This window comes from Zalophus californianus, chromosome 10, assembly GCF_009762305.2.
Source record: "Zalophus californianus isolate mZalCal1 chromosome 10, mZalCal1.pri.v2, whole genome shotgun sequence".
Lineage (NCBI taxonomy): Eukaryota > Metazoa > Chordata > Mammalia > Carnivora > Otariidae > Zalophus > Zalophus californianus.
The window spans coordinates 52,668,085-52,689,813 of record NC_045604.1 but is presented as its reverse complement, the minus strand read 5'-3'; the positions used below and the strand labels follow the sequence as shown (position 1 = coordinate 52,689,813).

Below are 21,729 nucleotides of genomic sequence, written 5' to 3'. Positions count from 1 at the left end.
AAGTCAAAATTGGGTAGTGAAGGTTTTGCTTCCTATGAAGGAAACAAAAGGTGCTGGAAAAAGGTGCCGAGTGACTTAAACTGCAGTCAGTGCAGTAATCTCCTTGAGATCACACTTTCTGAAGTGTCTTATTGTTACTATGGAATAAAAACATGAATAAATTCCAACCTTTAATGCATTTTATTGACTTGTATATAGCACACCTTTATGTTCCAGTTGTGCTCATGATTAACACTTTATTGGCATTATTATTGCTACAAAATTGTTGTATGCCACTGGAATGCAAGTTTTTGTGGAATTAAAGTAAGCCAACAATAGGATTAACATTTAGGAAAAAAAAATGGCTAAATTGTCCTTGTTGGTCAGTGCAAGCAAATGATAGAGAACTCTCTACTTTTTTTGTTGTTGTTGCTGCTATTTTAGTTGGTAAGGAGCACTGTTAACACACTGAATATTATTTGAGATGTGTAGGTCATCAGCCACAGCGTTGGGAATCTTTTTGTCATGCTGAGTTTTTTCATTAGAATTTGTTATGGCATTTGCTGTAAATAGGATCTGACCAATATAACCAACAGATAATGTAGTATGTTATTTTTTTATCAGTAGTTTTCTGTTATGTCTACAGTGTTTGTGTCCCAACACACATTAAGAATATTGTTAATAGGCACCCTTGTGAATGTAAAAATTTCAGGACTCTCAACTTTTAAAAGGCTATTGCATGCCTCATTTGGTAAGCATCATATTTTACAAATGAGACAGATTAGCTCTTTGGGACTAGAAGAATTCAAGTGACTTTCTGTCATCCAATAAATAGTGGACTAGAACTTTCTTCTCTCATTTCTAGTAGCATTTGGCTGAGCCATGAAGAATATTTCCAATAATTGTATTCAGAATTCCCCACCAACTTAAGATTCTTATGAAAATCTCCCAAAATATAAGGACCAAATTAAACATAATATTTTTTATTCTAGTAGATTAAAAACTGAATAATAAAACCAAAACCAAAACAAACAGCTTGGTCTGATTATTCTGTTTGTCTTTTACAAATGGTGGGGTTTAGACCAGTGTTTTCCACAAATACAGTACATCCTCATGTTACTCAATAATTGACATTTTCTCTTGATTCTTTTCATATTGGTTAAACTCATTTATGCAAAGTTAAAATTTACAAATATAGTGACATTAAAGCAATATTGGATAAATGGTTTTTTTGAAAATTTCCAAGAGTTTTCTAATACCCATTTTGTGCACAAAAACCTTAATTGTAATAGTGCCAGGCATCTAGTTTATTGGGAAGCTCAAAGGATTAGAGTTATATTTATAATTAAGTTTCAGCTACTTAGAGGGAAGAAACTTTATTGGTAAAGTAACATTTATTACTGAAGTGGTTATTGGTTGACTGGCAGAATTTTACTGTAGTTACAATCAATTAGCCATCATCTTTCTCATGAAGTTCTATTAAAAATACCTCCTATTTAATACCTTTGCTCTTGAACAACACCAATAATTTCTTTTCCCTTGGGAAATACAGCTGTTTCCAGCCTACTCAGAGCCATGTCAGGGCATAAAATCATCTTGACAGAAAGCTTTAAATTATAAATAGTCCCATAATGACATTCAGCTTCGGCGGTACATTTATAAAAGGAGTTATTAAGGAAAATGTCATTCCAACCCATTACTATAACTGGAATCCTTCACATTTCTGCAGTCATCTTTTGATGCCCAGATAATATTTGTATATGCAAGGATTTAAACAGGGCTATCGAGTTTTGCAAGTATAAAGACAGACTAGGGATATTGGATAAATAGTTTCCTAAAATGTTCTAAAACTTTTCTATCACAAATATATCTTCATATGTGCCTTCTTCCCGAGAAGACTGTGGAGGGACTGGAGTATTCAGACTCCAAGGTCTTAATATTCAAAAGGCATAGCACTAGAAATATTTCCTATATGGTAAGAGAAAAGAAAAGAATCAGAGGTTGATTTATCTCCTTGTTACCTTATAAGCAACTTCAGAATATTGGATATTGAATAGAATTCTGTGAACACTTTTTTCCTACAGTAAATGTTGATTTTAAATTATTTGGAGTTAGTGTTCTGAGTTTTAAATACCCAATTAATTCTAGCTTCTTACTGGCACATTTAAATCTTATAAGAATCTACTTTTAACCCAAGGTGTATTTTTTCTTTGAACAAAATTACGGTTTCTCAGAAAAGCTTAACTTTTAAATAACTGTATCTCTCTAACTCATCTTTCTATTTTATGCTGCTGTGTACCAGTTTATTTCAGCTCCTGAAAGCAGGGGTAGGTGAGAGAGTGAATGGGAAAAGCAGAGGATGGTAATGTTTGTAATATGAGTCCATGTTGCAGAGCTACACTTACCAAGCTTTAACCTATGTTGTGGTCACACCAGAAGCATCTAGATTGTTGCTGGGTTGAAACTGGGATTACAGAGTTGTCAATGTTAGATTAACAGGAACACTGAATCTCTGTGAATGTGTGTATATGTCTGTACGTATATGTATGGGTGAATGTTCTTTTTCAAGTCCTATCCCCCAACTCAGGAGTCTGTAAACATTGTTGCATTGATGTTGCCTAGTGGGCCCTCAAGTCCGCCAAAGTGATTGCGAATTCCCACTTCAGTCTTCTAATTCAAGTTTTTAATCACATTTTCTTCTTTGATCCCAAATCCTTTTCAGTAGAGACATTTTCTTACCAGGCTTTTGCCAGTTTAGCAACATTTATTCCTCTTTTAGGCTTGTCTTAAAAACAGCACAATAGGTTTATTCTTTCCGTTCTCAATTTCTGTCTCTTAAAAGTGATTTCTGTCAAAGGCTCAGTGTTCTGAGTTGTTCCCGATGCTACCTAATCACTTTAGCCACTTAGCTTTGAAAATGCCTGGCGAAAAATAAAGTTGTACTGGCAGATGTAGGTCAATTCGTTTGAGTTCTCATTTTCCTTATTCCCCCATAACATGACCCAAGGATGATGAGAAAGTATAATATTTTTAGCTTTCCTTTGAAAAGCTTTATATTCAGGGTGAATTTAAGCCACCCTAATTTCTGTTATTTTAAGAGAATCCTGCTGTTTGTTTTAGATTAGGCTCTAGCTTTATGAAGTAACCTTTTGTGTTGAAATTTAGCAGGAGAGGAACAAAAATCAGTCAATTTGATTTATTTAGCATATATCATTACCTTCTATCATATGTCAGGTACTGTGCTCCCCACTGAAGATAACAGTAATGATAGATATTTTCAGGGGACCTTATAATGTAAAGAAGATGGTTAAATATACTCAGCCCTTTGTTGGTTGGTGAATTAAATTGCTAAGTAAATTACTTCAGGCTCCTGCAACAGACACTTACTGATCTTGTGGTTAATACATTTCTGGTCTCAGGGTTAGAAGGTTTTCATTTCATCATTCCTGTTGATTTTTCCTCTTCCATCATATTTTTAATGTGATCTGGAGTAAGTCATGCAATATGTTTATAATGTCGGTAATATCTGCTTATAAAGCATTATGAGATCTTTGGGGAGAAAGTGCTGGCTCAATAGAAATATTATCCTTTCAACAAACATGTACTGAATATCTGTGATTGAAGCATTGTGTGTTAGGCTCCATGAGCGATACAAAGATAAATGAGACAATTGTCTCAGTCTAGGAGTTGACAGTGCAGTATACAGAGTGGTGATAGGGTGTGGGGGAAGTTTGTGGAGGAAAGGGTAATAAGACATTTCTTTAGTGCTTGCATGTAAAAGCAAATGTGTGTTTAAATGAGCATCTTATGGTAATTATATTCTCTCTCATAACTCTTTTTCCATCTGTTCATATGACTTGTAATTGGATATTTTCCATAAGCTTGGTGGGCACTCTAGAGTCAAAAATTGTTCGTTTCTTATCAAACTAGTTAAATAGTTTTCTTTAGCTTTGCCTCTTTTTCACTTGTATTGCCAGAGTACTTAATCATCATTATTAAAAGACATCTTTTGAATATCAACTAGATGTGTCAGGGTTTTCAACATTGAATAATACGCCACACAATTTCATGGTGAAGAAAAGTCCTTAACAATCCCCTTCTACCAGTATGGCTGTAAATATTATTTTGTTACCTAAATGTGTGGCAATATAAAATTGAATATGAATTCTATATGCTTTTAGTTCTCATGATCGTAATGTAATAGAAACAGTAAAAATATACATTTATGCTATTAATACCAATACCATATGGTATTAATTTAATGCTATGGATTAGGTTATTTTCCTGAAACTAAATTGCTGCTCCCACTGTGAATGGGATCCTGATAGCTACGATATGGTTTTTTTCTGAGCTTGGCATGCTTATGGGGCCATGTGCTTTCAGATGACTCAGTTTTCCCAGCACACTTTTGCAACCCACTCAGAGAACTTACTTATATGGGGTGGTGTTAGGTCATGTGATGCTCATTTGGTGCCTTATTTACATATTAAACTTCCTTATGTACTATTTTCTTAGCCTGCAATAAATTAAGAACCAGCTGGCTCCAACACAATGGTAAATGCGTCAATAAGTCCTTGCATAATTGTACTTTGTTATGAGATAGCAGCCAGATTATCAGAGTCTACTTCTAGTAAAACTTTTAGATTATGGTGGAAATAAAATTGAAAATCAAAAAATATTAGAGTATTCATGGACCACTAAAGATATACTCTTGAAGATTCCTTGGACCCCAGTTTGAGAAATATTACAAAATGTATAATATATGCAGACACATAGACATTATATATATGTGGCATAAACAAGTAGAAATTCAACAAGTGTTATAAAATGAATCATACAGGCATTACATGGATAGAAATTGCTACAGTGTTAAATATAATCAAATTAACTATTGAATGATTTACTTTTATTTTGGAAGTATAGTCTAACCATTTAATACAACTATGTAAAATTAAATTCTTTTTTCTGTTTTTGAGTGCTTGTATTCCTTTTTTGGTAAAAACTTGGAAAAATAAGATTTTGTTGGATGATACTAATAAGCACAAATTAAGAATAAAATAAGGCATTGTAGATCGTTTTTCTAAAGGACAATACTGGTTATTCATTTTATTAAAAGGCAACAGAATTATAATGGGCTCAGGATCAAAATAGTAATGATTATCACTAGTCATCTTCTTTACTGGGTAAGGCAGGTAAGGGAAGAGTTTGTGGTTTTGTAAGCATCCTCTTTCTGCAGAGGAATCAGACTCTACAGCATATACAACAGGAGGCTTTCCTCACCAACAAAGCGCTACAGTTCTCCCTTTCTGTATCTAAGGGAAATAAGGCCCACTTTCCCACTGAGCCCAGTCTGAGCTTCTCAAGGTGTCTTTACTAGCTCACAAGATAAACCACAGCTACTTTAAAAATAAGCCAATTATTTTTAGGGGGGAAATATACTAAAAAAAAAAAAAAGCAGAGGGGTACGGAGAAACATACACAGGGGTCTGTTCCCAGTCAGTTCTGTTCAGTGCATAAATACTGGAGAAATGTACTTTATTAGCACTGTTTATTACTACATTTGTCACCTGAATCTTGGCCATTAGTTATTAGAAAGGGACAAATGAAACTACGAAAGTAAAGACTTACCCTAGATTTCTAGTGCAAAGCATGTAAATCTAAAATTTTAATTTCTTCATCTGGCTATCTCTGGGAAAAGAATCAATTTATGTTACTTCCTGGTTTAAATCCTTGAAGACCTTACCACTGCTTATAGAACCTTCATGGATTTTCTCCTGATAATCTTATTATATCCCTTCATTGCACTTCAGGTGATGTTGACCTATTTTAGTTCGTTCTCTACCAGACTGTGACTTCTACAAGAAAAGGTCCCAGAACTTCACATAATACGTAGCATGCAGTAGACCTTCAGTAAAATAGTAAATTGATTGAACTCTAATTGGATGAATCTGGGCAAAGCACTTTGGCAGTGAGTAGATCTTTTCGACTTTTAGTGTATTCTAGAGCAAAACAGTGAAGATTAGAGATAAGAAGCATGTTAGAAGACCAGAAAATCCAGATTTTTCATTAACTCTGAGTAATTGAGTTCAATTCAACGCACATTTATTGAGTAACCAACATTTCCTGCTACTCATGAAGTTTGGTAACTTGTATGGTTATCAGACCCATTGTTGATTCTGTATAGAATGATGAGGGATGTGAGGAATATAAAAAATATTTCAACTGTTAGGCTGAAGTTTTGTTTTTGTTTTTTTTGTTTTTTAATTTGGACTTTAGAGACAATTTGTAAAGACAAGAGCATGAGTATTTCAAGTTTTCTTTTGAGAACTGAGTCATAGATGTTGCATTTCAAGCCAAGTAAAGGTTTGATTATTTTACACTTCATGGCTTTTTAAAATTCTAGTTGCTATAACAACTTTGATATTTCTTTATTATTTTTAGCACTTCAGTTGCCATAACAATAAGATATCTTAAAAAAATAGCAATTTTCTTTTATAAGGGAAAAATCTCTTTCAATTAAAAATGAATTTGAATCAACATTTCTTTCCTATAATGTAAACCCATTATTGAAAATGTAATTTTGCTATTCTGTTCTTGTATAATTTTGACAGAGCTTTGCAGGAGATGTTTTAAGGTTCAACTTAAAGGGAGGTGGCTATGTTGAACACTTTCTGTGACATACTGTTAATACTTGATGGGATTTCATTGATATAAAAATCTTATTAAACAGTTTAATTTCCAGAATTGTTTCATAAAGTAAGAGAAGAACATGATTAATGGATAGCTCTTACATGGAAGATATAAGAAAGCTTGGAATTTCCTTTTCTCTTGCGTTATTTTTAAATGTATTTATCATGTCTGTTACTCTACTCAAACTGTTAGCACTTCACTTATCCAGAAATAACTGACAACTTAGGCCTGAGCTATGGCATTTTATTCATAGAATAGTACTTCTGTTTACTCTTTGAGAAAAATTCTTGTAAGCTTAATTTCTGATATTTAAGCCTTTAGAAAATTAAGGATAGCAAATTAGAAGAGGAAGGAGGAGTACTGCTATATTTGCTATGCAAACAGAGTCAGAAAATATGGGAGCTCCGTTCTTTTCTAGGTGCCTGGCTACTTGTGGAAATTAAACAAGTCTGTCTGTTTCTCTCTCTATATGAAACCTATGTATCTATACCTGCCTATGCATGTAAATGAAATCTAGTAGCTACAGAGGTGTGATTGTATCATAAGACTGTGTTCTCATTGATGTTAACAGTGATGATCCCAGCCTACCAGGCAAAATTTATGTTCAGAATTCTCAGTTTAAGAAGACAGAGGAGTGGATGATACATCCTATAAAGATTTAAATGTAAAATTTCATAGGTGAAGCAAAATTTTAAAAATTTGAAAAGAGAAACCCTCATTACCTGGGAATTGCAGCATCCATGAAACTGAGGTTTTTACAGACTAAACTTTGGTAATTTTTACATTACTGTGTTGCTGTTCATATAAATTTCCTAAGATGCATGGTCAGGTGGAAATAATGTGTTCATTTTAAGAATGTACTTTTTAAAAGGAATTTGGAGGGAGATGGCAATCAGTAGAAAAGTGGAAGAGTTGTTATTAATTTCCTAATCTCAACAGATTACTTGTGGGTGTAGTTTCTTAAGGAGAAATGATTAAACAAAAAGTCTGTTGATAAAAAAGAATATGCTTACCTTTACTATATGAGCTTTGAATGAACAGCTATGTGCTTTTTATGGTTTATCTTTAATTTCTAGTTTTCATAACCAACTTTCAAAGGTGGGAGTTACGTCCATTTTACAGATGGAAGCTGAGACACGTGGGAAGAATGACGTACCCACGGTGTCACAGTTAATGAGTGCTGCAGCCGGTGTGCCCCCCCCCAAATCTGGCTTATGCCAGAGCCTATATTCTCTTCTTCAAGTCAGTCTTATCCTGTCTTCAAATTTAATAAATATTTATTAAAAGTAATAACCTAACTTGGGGAAAATGTGAAGAAAGAGCATACTGTGCATGGTTTTATTTTATTGCTCTGCATACTATTTTTGACCTATTAATTTGATTTTAATTATATATTTTATTTGAGGGTTCCCCCACTCAGAGTTAAACATACATGTAAATTAGTATTTTCTTTCTCTGTTTTCCTTTGTGACTGATTAAAGATAATGAAATCTCTCAAAAGGTTTGCTTTCTTGGCCAGTTGTCTTAGATCCCAGCTAGCTAGGGCAGCCTCAGAGTGTTGTATAACTGGCATTTAATAAGAAGTCTTTTCTCACCCAGTGTCTCACTTGCATCTGGGCTGTTGTGTCTGTGAGTACAAACACTGAACCATGAGTCAGGTATACTGATTGAGAGAGTGTGAAAGTAGACATGGGATAGATGTACTTATTCTGTCTCGTAGGATCTGTTCTCTTAGACATTACAGTAATTCTCATTCTTGATGGGACATTGCTTTGGAGGATTCTGGTATTTTTCTTTTTAAACATCAATATATATGATTTCCTGGCAACACCTTAAAATTTGCTCAAGTAGTTTAGGGCTCTGATGTGGTAGTTTTACAAAGAAATGGAGCACTTGAAACATGCAAGTGCATTCATAACTTTATCATTCTTTGTGGCTATAATTTACATATAAGTGAAATGCACAGATCGTAAATGTCACATTTTAATGAGTTTTGATATATATGCATGCATGTTACCCACAGATATCAAGATACACAATGTTTCCATCATCCCTAAAAGTTTCCTAATACCTCTTGCTGGTCCAGACACACACACACATCCACATCCACACCCCACATGAAGGAACTATGTTCTGATTTCTTTCTATTTCAGAATCGTATGGACATATCATAATTTGTTTATCTGTTTCCCTGGTAATGGATATAGGAGTTGTTTTCAGTTTTTGGCTATTAAAAGTAAAGCCGCTATGTGCATTTTTATACAGGTTTTTTTGTGGATATATATATATATTTTTTTTTTTTTTCATTTTGGTTGGAACTGGTAAGTAGATTTGTTTAATGTTATAAGAAACTCCCAAACTGTTTCAAAGTTTTAAAAGTTGGGCCATTTTCGAGGATATGGAGAAAAAGGAACCCTCTTACACTGTTGGTGGGAAAGCAAACTGGTGCAGTCACTGGAAAACTGTGTGGAGGTTCCTCAGGAAGTTAAGAATAGAGCTACCCTATCATCTAGCAATTGCATTACTGGAGATTTACCCAAAGAATTCAAAAACACTAATTCAGAGGAATACATGCACCTCTATGTTTATAGCAGCATTGTTGACAATAACCAAATTATGGAAGCAGCCCAATTGTCTATTGATTGATCAACGGATAAAGAAGAGGTGGTGTGTGTGTATATATATATATTGTGTATGTATGAATATTATTCAGCCATAAAAAAAGAATGAAATCTTGCCATTTGCAACAACATGGATGAAGCTAGAGATTATAATGCTAAGCGAAAAAAGTCAGAGAAAGACAAATACCATAGGATTTCACTCGTGTGGAATTTAGGAAACAAGCAAAGGGAGAAAGAGAGAGACAAATCAAGAAACAGGCTCTTAATTATAGAGAACAAACTGATGGTTACCAGAGGGGAAGGATGTGGGGGATGGGTGAAATAGGTGATGGGCTTAAGGAGAGCACTTGTCATGAACACCAGGTGATATATGGAATTGTTGAATCACTGTATTGTAAACCTGAAACTAATAGAACAGTGAAAAACATAATATAAAAAAGTTGGGCCATTTTACATTACCACTAGTAATTTATAAGAGTTTGAATTGTTGTGCATTCTTACCAATACTTAATATTTGCAGTGTTTTAATTTTAGCCATTCTAGTAGGCATAATGACTATATGACCACTGATGACCATTGATGCTGAACACTTTTTCATTTTCTGGATGGGCATTTGTATATCTTCTTTGGTGAAGTATCTATGACAGCATTTCCCCATTTTTAATTGGGTTCTTTGTATTTTTACTAACAAATTATAGGAGTCAGTTATTAATTTTGATACAAATTTTTGTTAGATAATATGTTTTGCTAAATTTTCACCTAGTCTTTTGACTCACTGATTTTCTTAATATTTTTTGAAAAGCAGAATTTTAATTTATTACATTTTACTTTTATAGTTATTGCTTTCTGTATCTTAAGAAATCTTTGTCTACTTACATGTCATGAAGATATTCTCCTTCTAGTATGTTTTCTTCTAGAAGCTACATATTTATAATTTAAATTTTTATGTTTATCTAAACATAATCTATGATTATCTCAAATACATTTTTGTATTTAGTATGAGGATGGGGTCTAAGTTAATTTTTCTCCAGATATCCAAAGTTTTCTAGTAACATTTACTGAAAAGATTTCTTTTCCTCTTGACTTTAGTCTTTTAAAATTCAGTAGGTAAGTGTGGGTTTATTTTTGGACTCTGTTCTTTTTAGTGACTTGTTTATCCTTATGCCAGTCTTGATTACTGTGGCTTTATAGTAAGTCTTGAAATCAGGTTGTACTAGTCCTCCAGCTTTTAAAAAATCCTTTCCCCAAATTGTTTTAGCTACCCCAGACCCTTTTTTGTTTACATACAAGTTTTAGAATCAACTATTTAGTTCTAACAAATAGCAATAAATCTGTAGATTAATTTGAGAAAAACTAACATTCTTAACAGTATTGAGTCTTCTAATCCATAAAGGTGGTATATCTCTCCATTTACTTAGGACCTTTTAATTTTGTAGTTTTCAGGGTAGAGGTCTTACACATCTTTTGTCAAATTTATTGGTATTTTCTGCTTTTCAAAGCTAACTGTAAATGGTTTATTGTTTTAAAATTTCATTGACTGTAGTTTGTTGCAAGTATATAGAAATTCAGTGATTTTTGTTTTGACCTTGTATTTGGACAAAACTTACTCATTAGTTCTAATGGTCTTTCGGGTAGATTTTTAAAGTATTTCTTATGTATGCAATCATGTCTTCCTATTCGTGTATGGTTTAGCTCTTTCTTTTTCTTGCCTATTACACTGGCTGAGACCTTGAGTACAAAGTGCATGGAAGTGGTAAGAGCAGACATCTTTGTCTTATTTTCATCTTAAAAAGAAAGCATTTACTCTTTCACTGTTAAGTATCATGCTAGCTATAGGTTTTTCCATGGAGTGTCTTTAGCAGGTTGAGGAGGTTTTCTTCTGTAGTGCCACTCACTTAATATTTGTTAAATATTTGTAATTGTTAATAACTTGTCATAATGAAATAAAGTTAATAATATAAACTTGTTTTCTGTCCTTCAGGGATCACTAAATCAGTGGATTGTAATATGTGCTACTTCAAATGGTTTATTTTTTTAGCATTTAGATGAAGTTGCTTTGATACTACATTTAAAAAATATCGATACTGCATTTTGTAGCATTTGTCATCCTTAAAATAAGTCAATAATTGTTATCTCCTGCTAGATAGGATTTTTCAAAGCACTAGTCAAATACTCATATTGAATTGGTTTAGATAGAGGTATAGATGGATAATATTGCCCCCAATTTGAATATATTAGGAGGCTAATTATTCTCCTTCTGCAATCATGTTATATACTTTATAAATTTCTTGTGAAGCTTGCATGTCATTCAAGGGGGATTGCAAGCAACTTTGTATATTCTGAGCTTCACAGAAACTGGTTATTAGTGTTTTTCTGTCTTCTTATAGACTCTTCAAGCAGTTTTTTTTCTTTTCCAAACTTTTATTTGTGCACATTCAATTGAAAAAGATAACTTTTACAGGTTCTTTGGTGCCCATATTCAGCATACAAAAATGTAAAAGATTATTCACAAATAAAACATATTAGCTCAAACTGGGAAGAAATAATGACAATAATGAAACAATTTAAGGTGGTGCACACTGTGACAGCTCTGCTTACGGGGACATGAGAATTACTGCAAAAATAAATAGAATGTCCTTTTGTAAAAGCAGCAATGTCATGTCTTGTAAACTTCCTTTTTATATTACAGCAAGGTTCTTCAAGCTATTTTTATGTGTTTTATGTTAAAGTTATAGTAAACACTTCTTTAGCTCCAATTTTATGTCCAACAGTGTAGAGTGGGCACTTAAGATATAATAAGGAATAAGACAGGTATTGCTCCCCTCATGGGGCTTGCGATGTAGTTAGGAAGACAAAATTGAATGAACTAGATCATTATAAACTATGATAAATATGGAATCTGGTGTAATCTGGGAATTCAAGGAAGGTATCTGTGAGAAAGTGTATTTGAACAAAATCTGAAGGTTGCATCTGAATTAACTAAAAAAGTGTGATGGCATAGTAAGCAGCAGGTACAAATGTCCTGAGGCAGTAGAGAACATAGCAAATATATGTGGGACAGGGGGATGGGTAAATAGGAGGAGGTTTAGCTAATCCTAAACAATATAGAAAAGAAGAAAGATTGGATGGATATGTGGAGAACAGATTTAAGGCAGTGTGAAACCACTGAAGTATTTTAAAAGGGGAGTGGTATCATCTGGCTTGCATTTTGGAAAGAATATTCTGTCTGTGCATAATGGATTGAAGAGAGGCCACAGGCAACTCAGGAAGACCACACTGGAAACCACTGCATGAGCCCACACACAAGTTAATGCTAGCTTGCTTAGGGCAATGACAGTGGAGATGGAGAAAAGTTAACAGATGGGAAGAGTAGTTGAAGAAATAGATACATTCTGAATGCATACACCTTTTTTGTACCTTTAAAAATGTTGAAAAAAAACCTCTTTTATTCTATATTTACTTTTTAAAATTTAAAAAAAATTTTTTTAAATTTTATTTTATTATGTTAATCACCATACATTACATCATTAGTTTTTGATGTAGTGTTCCATGATTCATTGTTTGCGTATATATAACACCCAGTGCTCCATTCAATACGTGCCCTCTTTAATACCCATCACCGGGCTAACCCATCCCCCCACTCCGCTCCCCTCTAGAACCCTCAGTTTGTTTCTCAGAGGCCATAGTCTTTCATGGTTCACCTCCCCCTCCGATTTCCACCCCCTTCATTTTTACTTTTCACAGTATTATATTGGCTGTGTAGTTCTCCTTGATAATCATTACCTACTGTTTATTTTATTTACCATTGATGCTGATGTCCCTCTGTTACTTTGCTATTTAGGTCCTATTGAGTAGTTGCCTGAAATGCTTAGATGTTTAATAATGAAATATTGATACATATAAAACAAACTTAAGGTATAAATAAGAAATCAAAGACCTGTGGTTTGTCATCTCATAAAGCTATAGTTTTAGCTATTAGAAGTAATTCTGAAGTATCCTAAATAATGATTCCTCTTAGATATTTCTTGACTATCATTCATCAGTTGAAAGGAGAGGGGGGTGGTTGATAATGATTGTAATAAGAATGGGAATAATAAAACACCTAATGACCCTTAACATGAAGAGAATTATGCCTAATTTAAAAACAAAGAGTGCTTTATGTAATGAGCTATGTGAATATATGATATTAATGCCTTTTTGTTATTAGAGCTTCACATTATAAATTAGTTCCTATTATAATCAGATCAGAAAAAAGGATGGAAAGGGAGAAAAGTGAGGGAACAAGTCAATCTCTAAAAAAAAAATTATCTTAGAACCATTGAAGTTTTTTTTTCTAAACATGATTATGCTTTTTTTTTTTTAAGATTTTATTTATTTATTTGAGAGAGAGAGAGAGCATGAGAAGGGAGAGGTCAGAGGGAGAAGCAGACTTCCCGCTCTGCGGGGAGCCCAATGTGGGACTCAATCCTGGGACTCGAGGATCGTGACCTGAGCTGAAGGCAGTTGCTTAACCAGCTGAGCCACCCAAGCGCCCCAGAACCATTGAGGTTTTTTTGGAAGTTGGTAGAAGGAAAGCAGGAAGCTTAGTACATCAAAGGCTCTACTTGAACTCTCTCTTTTTTATCATATACCTTTGGAAGCACGTACAATTATGGATTATTTAGAGTATTCATAGACTCAAATCCCTGTCAGTGATAGTTTTTGGAAATAAATGTGTCAAACTAAAGCAATTTAGTTATATTTCCTTGTGAGATTTTTTGCCATTTCCCTGATTTTGAAAATATTACATTCAAAGCTATTTAAAAAATATGTAAAGGCTGGGGCACCTGGGTGACTTGTTCACTTAAGCATCTGCCTTTGGTTCAGATGATGATTCTGGGGTCCTGGGATCGAGCGCCGTGTTGGTCTCCCTGCTCAGCGGGGAGTCTGTTTCTCCCTCTCCCTCTGTCCCTCTCCCCTACCCACCCACTCATGCTCTCTCTCTCAAATAAATAAAATCTTTAGGAAAAAAAAGAGTAGATCTTTAAAAAATATATGTAGTCTATCCTTGTAAATGGTTTATTTAGATTTGTGTGACATAGGTAACTTTAATAATTGATAGTGTTTTATTTTTGATGGTTTTATAGTAAAGCTTAGTATTTAACTTTTTAATATGGGGTATGGGTTCTGTCTACATTCATGAATATTTATCAAATGTAATTTTTATTTTGAATATTTATATTGTAAAAGAGAATGTTAGTTAAATCCAGTCTTGTTTGATTTTAAAGCTTTTAGGTATCCCTAAAAGTCAAAATACTTCCCTGTAAAATAGGACCTTCTAGCCTTTTGTTATTACATTTAAATATTTACTTTCAAATCTCAACATGTTTGTACTCATTCTACATTCTACAATTGTTATTCTAACTTGTTTTATAAATTATTCTGGTAATGAGAAATGTGCTTGCATTCTGTATTTCACCTAAGCCCCTGAAGATTTTTAACAATAATATGGCCTTCCTGTAAGGCAGTTCAACATGGAGGAAAAAATAGGGTTTTCTGTTCTTTAAAAATCATTTTAAGAAACAAAATTGATGAACATAGGGGAAGAGAAGGAAAGATAAAATAAGATGAAATCAGAGAGGGAGACAAACCATAAGAGACTCTTTTAACTATAGGAAACAAACAGGGTTGCTGGAGGGGAGGTGGGTGGGGGGATGCAGTAACTGGGTGAGAGGCATTAAGGAGGGCACTTGGTGTAATGAGCACTGTGTGTTACATGCAGCTGATGAATCACTAAATTATACACCTGAAAATAATAATACACTATATGTTAACTAACCTGAATTTAAATGAAATCTAAAAAAAAAAAAAAAGAAAGAAATCCAAAATAATTCTTCTTAGACATTTCCTTAGTGGCAGCCATCAGTGGAAAGGAAAGGGAGGGAGAGAGGTTCATCAATATGGTGTTAGGAATGACAGTTTTGACCTATTTCAGTGCCAGTTTCATGACTCTAGTAGGCAAGTTATACTTACCTTTTCTAGTACCCACCTTCTTCCTTTGGAAAATGATAATGATGGGTACCTACTCCATAAGGATTTAAGGTTTTTATAGAGAGAAAATATGTAAAGCACATAGCATGATGCTTGGCACACAGAATGTGCTCAACAGATGTTAGTTATCTTCCGTTTTCATCTTAATTTTCCTTATTTAATTCTGAAATAATTTGTAAATTAATTCTAAGTCACTTTAAAGAAAAGTGCTGACCCCATAAGGAAATGCTTAAAATAGAGAATGTTTGTCTATAGTAAGTCAAAATAAATGGAAATGTTTTTCACCTCCATCAGGTAAAGGAGCTTAATTTGCTTTCTTCTAACTTGGGTATGAGTGGCTCAATCACCATATGACAGAGTTCTTTGACTCTGATTGTTTTTCATATTAGGATAAAAAGTGGAGTAAACAGTCATTCTACTTATTTCTAATCCCTACTTTTCAAAATTCACATTTGACCTTAAATATTTCCCCAAATAGATTTTAGCATAGAGGTGTTAGTTCCAATGCCTCGTTTATACAGTTAAATACATCAAATTCAGCAAGTTAGTGTGGGTGTGGCAGGGATTGGCGAGATTATTAAATGATTTAACTTCTATTAATCAAAATATAACTATATTTTAGAGAGTAAAATTAGTAGCTATATCACTTGAGTTCACGAAGACTTAGATGATTTTTAATAATTAATGCATTTTTTCTGCCAGTGAGCATTAGATTTCTGCTGACTTTTTAGTGTCATAGTACCTCGTGGTAGTTTCTTTACAGGGTTTAAAGGTGTATCCCAGTGCTTTTTTTTTGCTTTTTGTTTTTTTTCTGTCCTGTCCATAGGAAATAATCTTTACAAATGCTATAATGAGACTACCTCTAGAGATTCACATGTGCCATTAATATGTTATAAGGCTCGGTCAGTTGCATTGTCTTCTCTTGTCAATCTTGATCGGAGCTTGCCGAGTAAGTCTATAAGCCTGCATGTGCCTGGCAACTGTTACCTAGTGACAGTTTCAGCTGCAGTAGCCATTGGCTGTGCTGTTGATTGGGGCAGGAGGACCGAGTCACCTTTCTAATGGTGAGTTCTTCTGCATCAGCTCAGGATGAGGAGGAGGAGCAGGGCTCCGGCTCAGGTGGAGGCAGTGATACTGAGAGATTGTGAAGAATATACCGACAGCATCCTGGTAACTGCATCACAGTAGATCGGACTTCTGAATCAAGCAGCCAGCCTAGCAGCTGATAAGAGTGAATGTAGGTGAGAAGCATTGCCTTATTCCTGTAAGAAGAGAACTATTTTGTGATAAGTGAAACTAGGAATGTACAAGGAGGAATATCCTGTGACTATTATAAAAGAAGAAAGACTTCCCTGAATGACTTGGTGGTGCACGAGAAAACAACTTTCAGAAGAATGCTTTCTAATAAGCTGCTGCTTTGTTCCTGAAGGAAATGTTTTTTATTTCTAATGCATGTTATTTCTTCAAGAGGTATGACAACAAAGACTGACAAGAAACTCTCTGAAATACGTGTACTTTAAAAAAGCTTTTGACAAATGTTCACCTGATAATCAGAATGACCTTGGAAGCCTTTTGGATGGATTCTATCCTGCAAGCCTTTCAGTATTTCAAACTCTAGGATTTAAACTCACCTTGATGCTTTAGAGGTATTTTAAAATAAGACCATCTTATAACCTACCTAATGGCCCCTGTATTAATTGAGCACTTGCTCAAAATAGAATACAGAAATAGAAGAGGCATTTTCTTAACATATGGCTGCTATATAACTGCAAATATAACAAACAAGGTAATTTTCCACTTTCAGAAGATTTAGTCGAAGTAATGATCTAATGTGTTAATCCTCTGATGAAAATAGAAGAGAGAGAAACGTAGACTACAAAGCCTACTAGAAATACCTAAGTAATAAATAATGGCAGCATTTCTGGTCAAGTAAGCTCAGTATATAGGAAAGTTTCTATTGTCTAAATTTCATATATATGTGAGATATAGGTGTGGTTGCGAAGGTGAGAAATAACTTTGAGCTATTATTTTAATGATCATGCTCCATTATTTGGAAGGTGGCATATCAGATAATACAAGTTATTTTCAGTTATTGATGCTGAAATTAATAACACTTATTTTCCCTTTGAAAAGGAAAAAATATAAATTATATTGTTGGTGGTAGCACTAGTAATTGTGATGGACTAAAACTGTTTTCATCTGAATGCTTAAAAAATTGCATGCAGAATTAAAACTTTAAAGTTTATCATCTTTTGTCAGGTGTTAACCCATTGTATATTATCTTCCCTACTGGAAATAAGCTTTTATTTCCTCATGAGAGTTATAGGACGATCTGGAGTCTTTTACCTCTGCTCTGCTCCTTTATGCCCAAGTTGAGCTGAGTCTTTTAGAATTAACCTCGTGTGTGTGTTTGTCGGGGGAGTTAGCTTTTTTGAGAAATGAGAGAGAAATAGATCATGAAGTTGATCCACCAGCATCAAACCCTGAACTGAGTCCAAAGACACTTTTTGCTGCAATGAACTTTTTCTTAGATTTGCGACTAGATCTTGATCTTAGTTATTTAAACTGTAAAGTATGAATCCACTTCTTATGATAGATGAAGCAGAAAGCCTGAGACAATTTAAGACTTTTTCTCTTCTCATTCATTCTAATTGATCCCTAACAAACTACCTTTCTGAGAACAAACACCGCACAAAGGCTTTTCTTCCCTTGTCAATTGATTTTTTTTTCTTTTTACAGATTTAATTTTTCATAGTGCAAGGTAATAAGAAATCCATTTTCTCTAGAAGTGCCTGTGTCTTCAGAAGTTGTTTGAGAGCACTGGAGGAAGCTCATCAGTGACCTTTTTTCACCTCCTTTCTAGCTTACCTCCCTCTCTCCCCCTGCCCCCCACCCAAAGTTGAGATGTGTCACTGCTGCACTGAGCTGATGAAGAGGCTTGAGTACTCCCTGGGAGGCTCAGCTGTGACAGAAGCATTGCCACTGTCTACCGAAGCTGATCCCAAGACACTAATGTGCAGAGTTTAACACATGCTGGACAGGGCGCCTGCTTGTTGGAACCAAGGCTACCCGTTTCCTTAATTCCAAGCCATGAATGAATCCAGGTGGACTGAATGGAGCATCCTGAACATGAGCAGTGGCATTGTGAATGTGTCTGAACGTCACTCCTGCCCACTTGGATTTGGCTACTACAGTGCAGTGGATGTGTGCATCTTTGAGACCGTTGTTATTGTCTTGCTGACATTTCTAATCATTGCCGGGAATTTAACGGTCATCTTTGTCTTTCACTGCGCTCCACTCCTGCACCATTATACTACCAGCTACTTTATTCAGACAATGGCATATGCTGATCTTTTCGTTGGAGTTAGCTGCTTGGTTCCTACTCTCTCACTTCTTCACTACTCCACAGGTATCCATGAGTCATTGACTTGCCAGGTTTTTGGATATATCATCTCCGTTCTAAAAAGTGTTTCTATGGCATGTCTTGCTTGCATAAGTGTGGATCGCTATCTTGCAATAACCAAGCCTCTTTCCTACAATCAACTGGTCACCCCTTGTCGCCTGAGAATTTGCATTATTTTAATCTGGATCTATTCTTGCCTAATTTTCTTGCCTTCCTTTTTTGGCTGGGGGAAACCAGGGTACCACGGTGACATTTTTGAATGGTGTGCCACCTCCTGGCTCACCAGTGCCTATTTTACTGGCTTTATTGTTTGTTTACTTTATGCTCCTGCTGCCTTTGTTGTCTGCTTCACTTACTTCCACATCTTCAAAATTTGCCGGCAGCACACCAAAGAGATAAATGACCGGAGGGCCCGATTTCCTAGCCATGAGGTAGATGCCTCTGGGGAGACTGGACACAGCCCTGACCGTCGCTACGCCATGGTTTTATTTCGGATAACCAGTGTGTTTTACATGCTGTGGCTCCCTTACATAATTTACTTTCTTCTAGAAAGCTCCCGGGTCTTGGACAATCCAACACTGTCCTTCCTAACAACCTGGCTTGCTATAAGTAATAGTTTTTGTAACTGTGTAATCTATAGCCTTTCCAACAGTGTTTTCCGGTTAGGCCTCCGAAGACTGTCCGAGACAATGTGCACGTCCTGTATGTGTATGAAGGATCAGGAAGCACGAGACCCCAAACCTCGGAAACGGGCTAATTCCTGCTCCATTTGAAGAGAACTATACAGAACTCAAATGTAATCTGTAGGAGTTTTGGATTGTATTCTTGGTTCATCTGGAAATTTGCCACTAGAGAAATATTTACTTGAATAGTTGACTATGAGATGAAGGGACTAGAAGTTTCTTTTCTTTTTTTTTCCCCCCTCTTTTTCCATGGTGGTGGTGGGGAACTAGAGAAAAGAATGTATAGAGGGCAATCTCATGAGATAATTATAGTGTATGAATATAAATGTACAGTAATAGCAAAATTAAGCATGGAGGATGAAAAAAGTATTGAAAAAAATATCTCAGATCTTCCACAGGACATGAGCAAAGCCCCTCGGCATCTGTCTTCTCTGGCTGAGCTCTCTCCTCTGTCTTTGCCTCTCATTCTGTCCGTCTCTGTCTCTCTCACTCTCTTTGTGTTTGTGGAAATTACTTACATAAATTGCCCTTTATAGGAAAATGCTACATATTATATATGTGGCAAAGTACAATTTTTTGCATCAAAGTATACTTTTAAACATACTAATCTGCAATCCATAAATGGTTTCTCCAGGAAGGATGCGTAGTAAGTATTGTATTTTATTACCTGCCACATAATCTTTTTGCTTGTGTTTTTATAATATCCACAGCATAAAATTTCCGTTATAAACAAAAAGAAACAGTATTTTTGTTTCTTCTGGGTAAAATTATGCTTAACCCTCCACCCCCTTTCTAACAGCCTGCTATTTTTTTCTCTCTCCATTTTTCTTGATCTGTATCCTTCAGTACCTTAATCCAAAAGTGTCTTAGCTAAAGAAAGAATCTACTATATAAAGCAATCATAATGTTAAATAATCTATTCCTTCCAATAAAGCAATCTATAGCTTGTTTGAGATATTGTGTTAAATATTTTTAATAGCTTTTGTAAACATTTTTATCTGGTTCCTTTTCATTTAGTTCATGTGCCCAAAGTGGTATCTTTTTTTGCTATAATAAAGCTTTGTTTTTCTTTAAGAAAATCCACAAATCTAATGCAGATGCAGAGTATTCACCCAGAAGTGAGGTATTAATTGCCCTTTCAGACCACACTCCGTGTGTCCCCATTTTTTTTACCCCTTAAGAGTAAATATTAACCTTTTGTGTTAGGTCTACAAAGCTTAGTGTTGCGTCCACCAATCATTTGTGTGATATGCATTTGCATATAGTATATTTTTTACAACAAAGAAAATGTAAATTATATTATGTGATCTGTGCCTAATGTTTTCTTAGCACAATATATAGATCAATGTTGCTTAAGTCATCAACATTGGAAAAAATATACAAAAAATTCTTTGAAGAGAAAAATACTTTTGTGTAGTTGTTATTTAGATATTTATATTAGACCAAGCTGCATTCTTAGTACTGCTGAGAATACAATATACTTAATTATCAAATACAGGTAAGAGCTGTCAGTATTTTCTTTTGTAATGATCTGTTTTCATACACAAAGATTAAATTAACTTATTTTTTAGTGTGCTACATGGAATTGTATAATAAATTGTCAGGGGTTTAGATGTAGCAAAATGGCATTTGGGGAATAGTAGTGAAGCAAGTGTGAGTGGTAAAACATCTAAATCTTACTTTTTTTACTATAAGTTTCCTGCCTGACAGATATTTTAAAGTTTATATGAAACTACTGAGTATTTTTCTTCTCAGCATTTTGATTTCTTTGTTTTATGAAATGCATTTAATGAAATGTGCCTATGACTTCAAATTGGAAGCCAACTGTGTTTGCACACCAGTGGTTTGACTTAAGAGGTCCTTTAATAGAAAATGTCATCATTTTATTGAGGTTGTTCTGAACCCATGTATATTTTTAAACATGTAAGAAAGGTTTAAAATAAAGAATAAAATAGTATTCTATATATCAAAATCAGACTTTGTTTCAGTTTAATAAACACTCAGAACAAGAGTTTGCTTGTTTGGGAATCAAAATTTAATTGTTTAACATTTCTGTGGTTTGGGTTATGTATAGTCTTGTCCTCTGTTTGCCAGTGACATTTTGGATAAGTTGAAATGAGCCTTTTAGGTTCAGACCAGTTCAAGGAAAACAAAATTCAAGAAAGCATAATACTACTAACTTTTCAGCTGTCACAAATAGAATCTTCAACTTGATATGCATTATTTGGGAATCAGATTTTGATTCCTTTAGTTTGGTGTGTAAATAGAGTTAGAAAGGACTCAGTAGATCTCTGTAGAGGAAACCTGAGGCTGTGTTTATTGC

At 34.5% G+C, this 21,729-nt stretch overlaps 2 protein-coding genes across 6 annotated transcripts in view; both read left to right on the top strand.

Annotated features, from left to right (window-relative positions):
* The window catches only part of RABGAP1L (RAB GTPase activating protein 1 like), a 758,983-nt gene that overhangs the window by 247,737 nt on the left and 489,517 nt on the right, over window positions 1-21,729 (top strand). The window lies entirely within an intron of this gene.
* GPR52 (G protein-coupled receptor 52) lies at window positions 16,412-21,378 on the top strand. Its single transcript, XM_027611236.1, has 2 exons — window positions 16,412-16,966; window positions 18,184-21,378. Exon 2 carries the CDS (start codon window positions 18,411-18,413, stop codon window positions 19,494-19,496), a length of 1,086 nt encoding a protein of 361 aa, XP_027467037.1. The 5' UTR covers window positions 16,412-16,966; window positions 18,184-18,410; the 3' UTR covers window positions 19,497-21,378.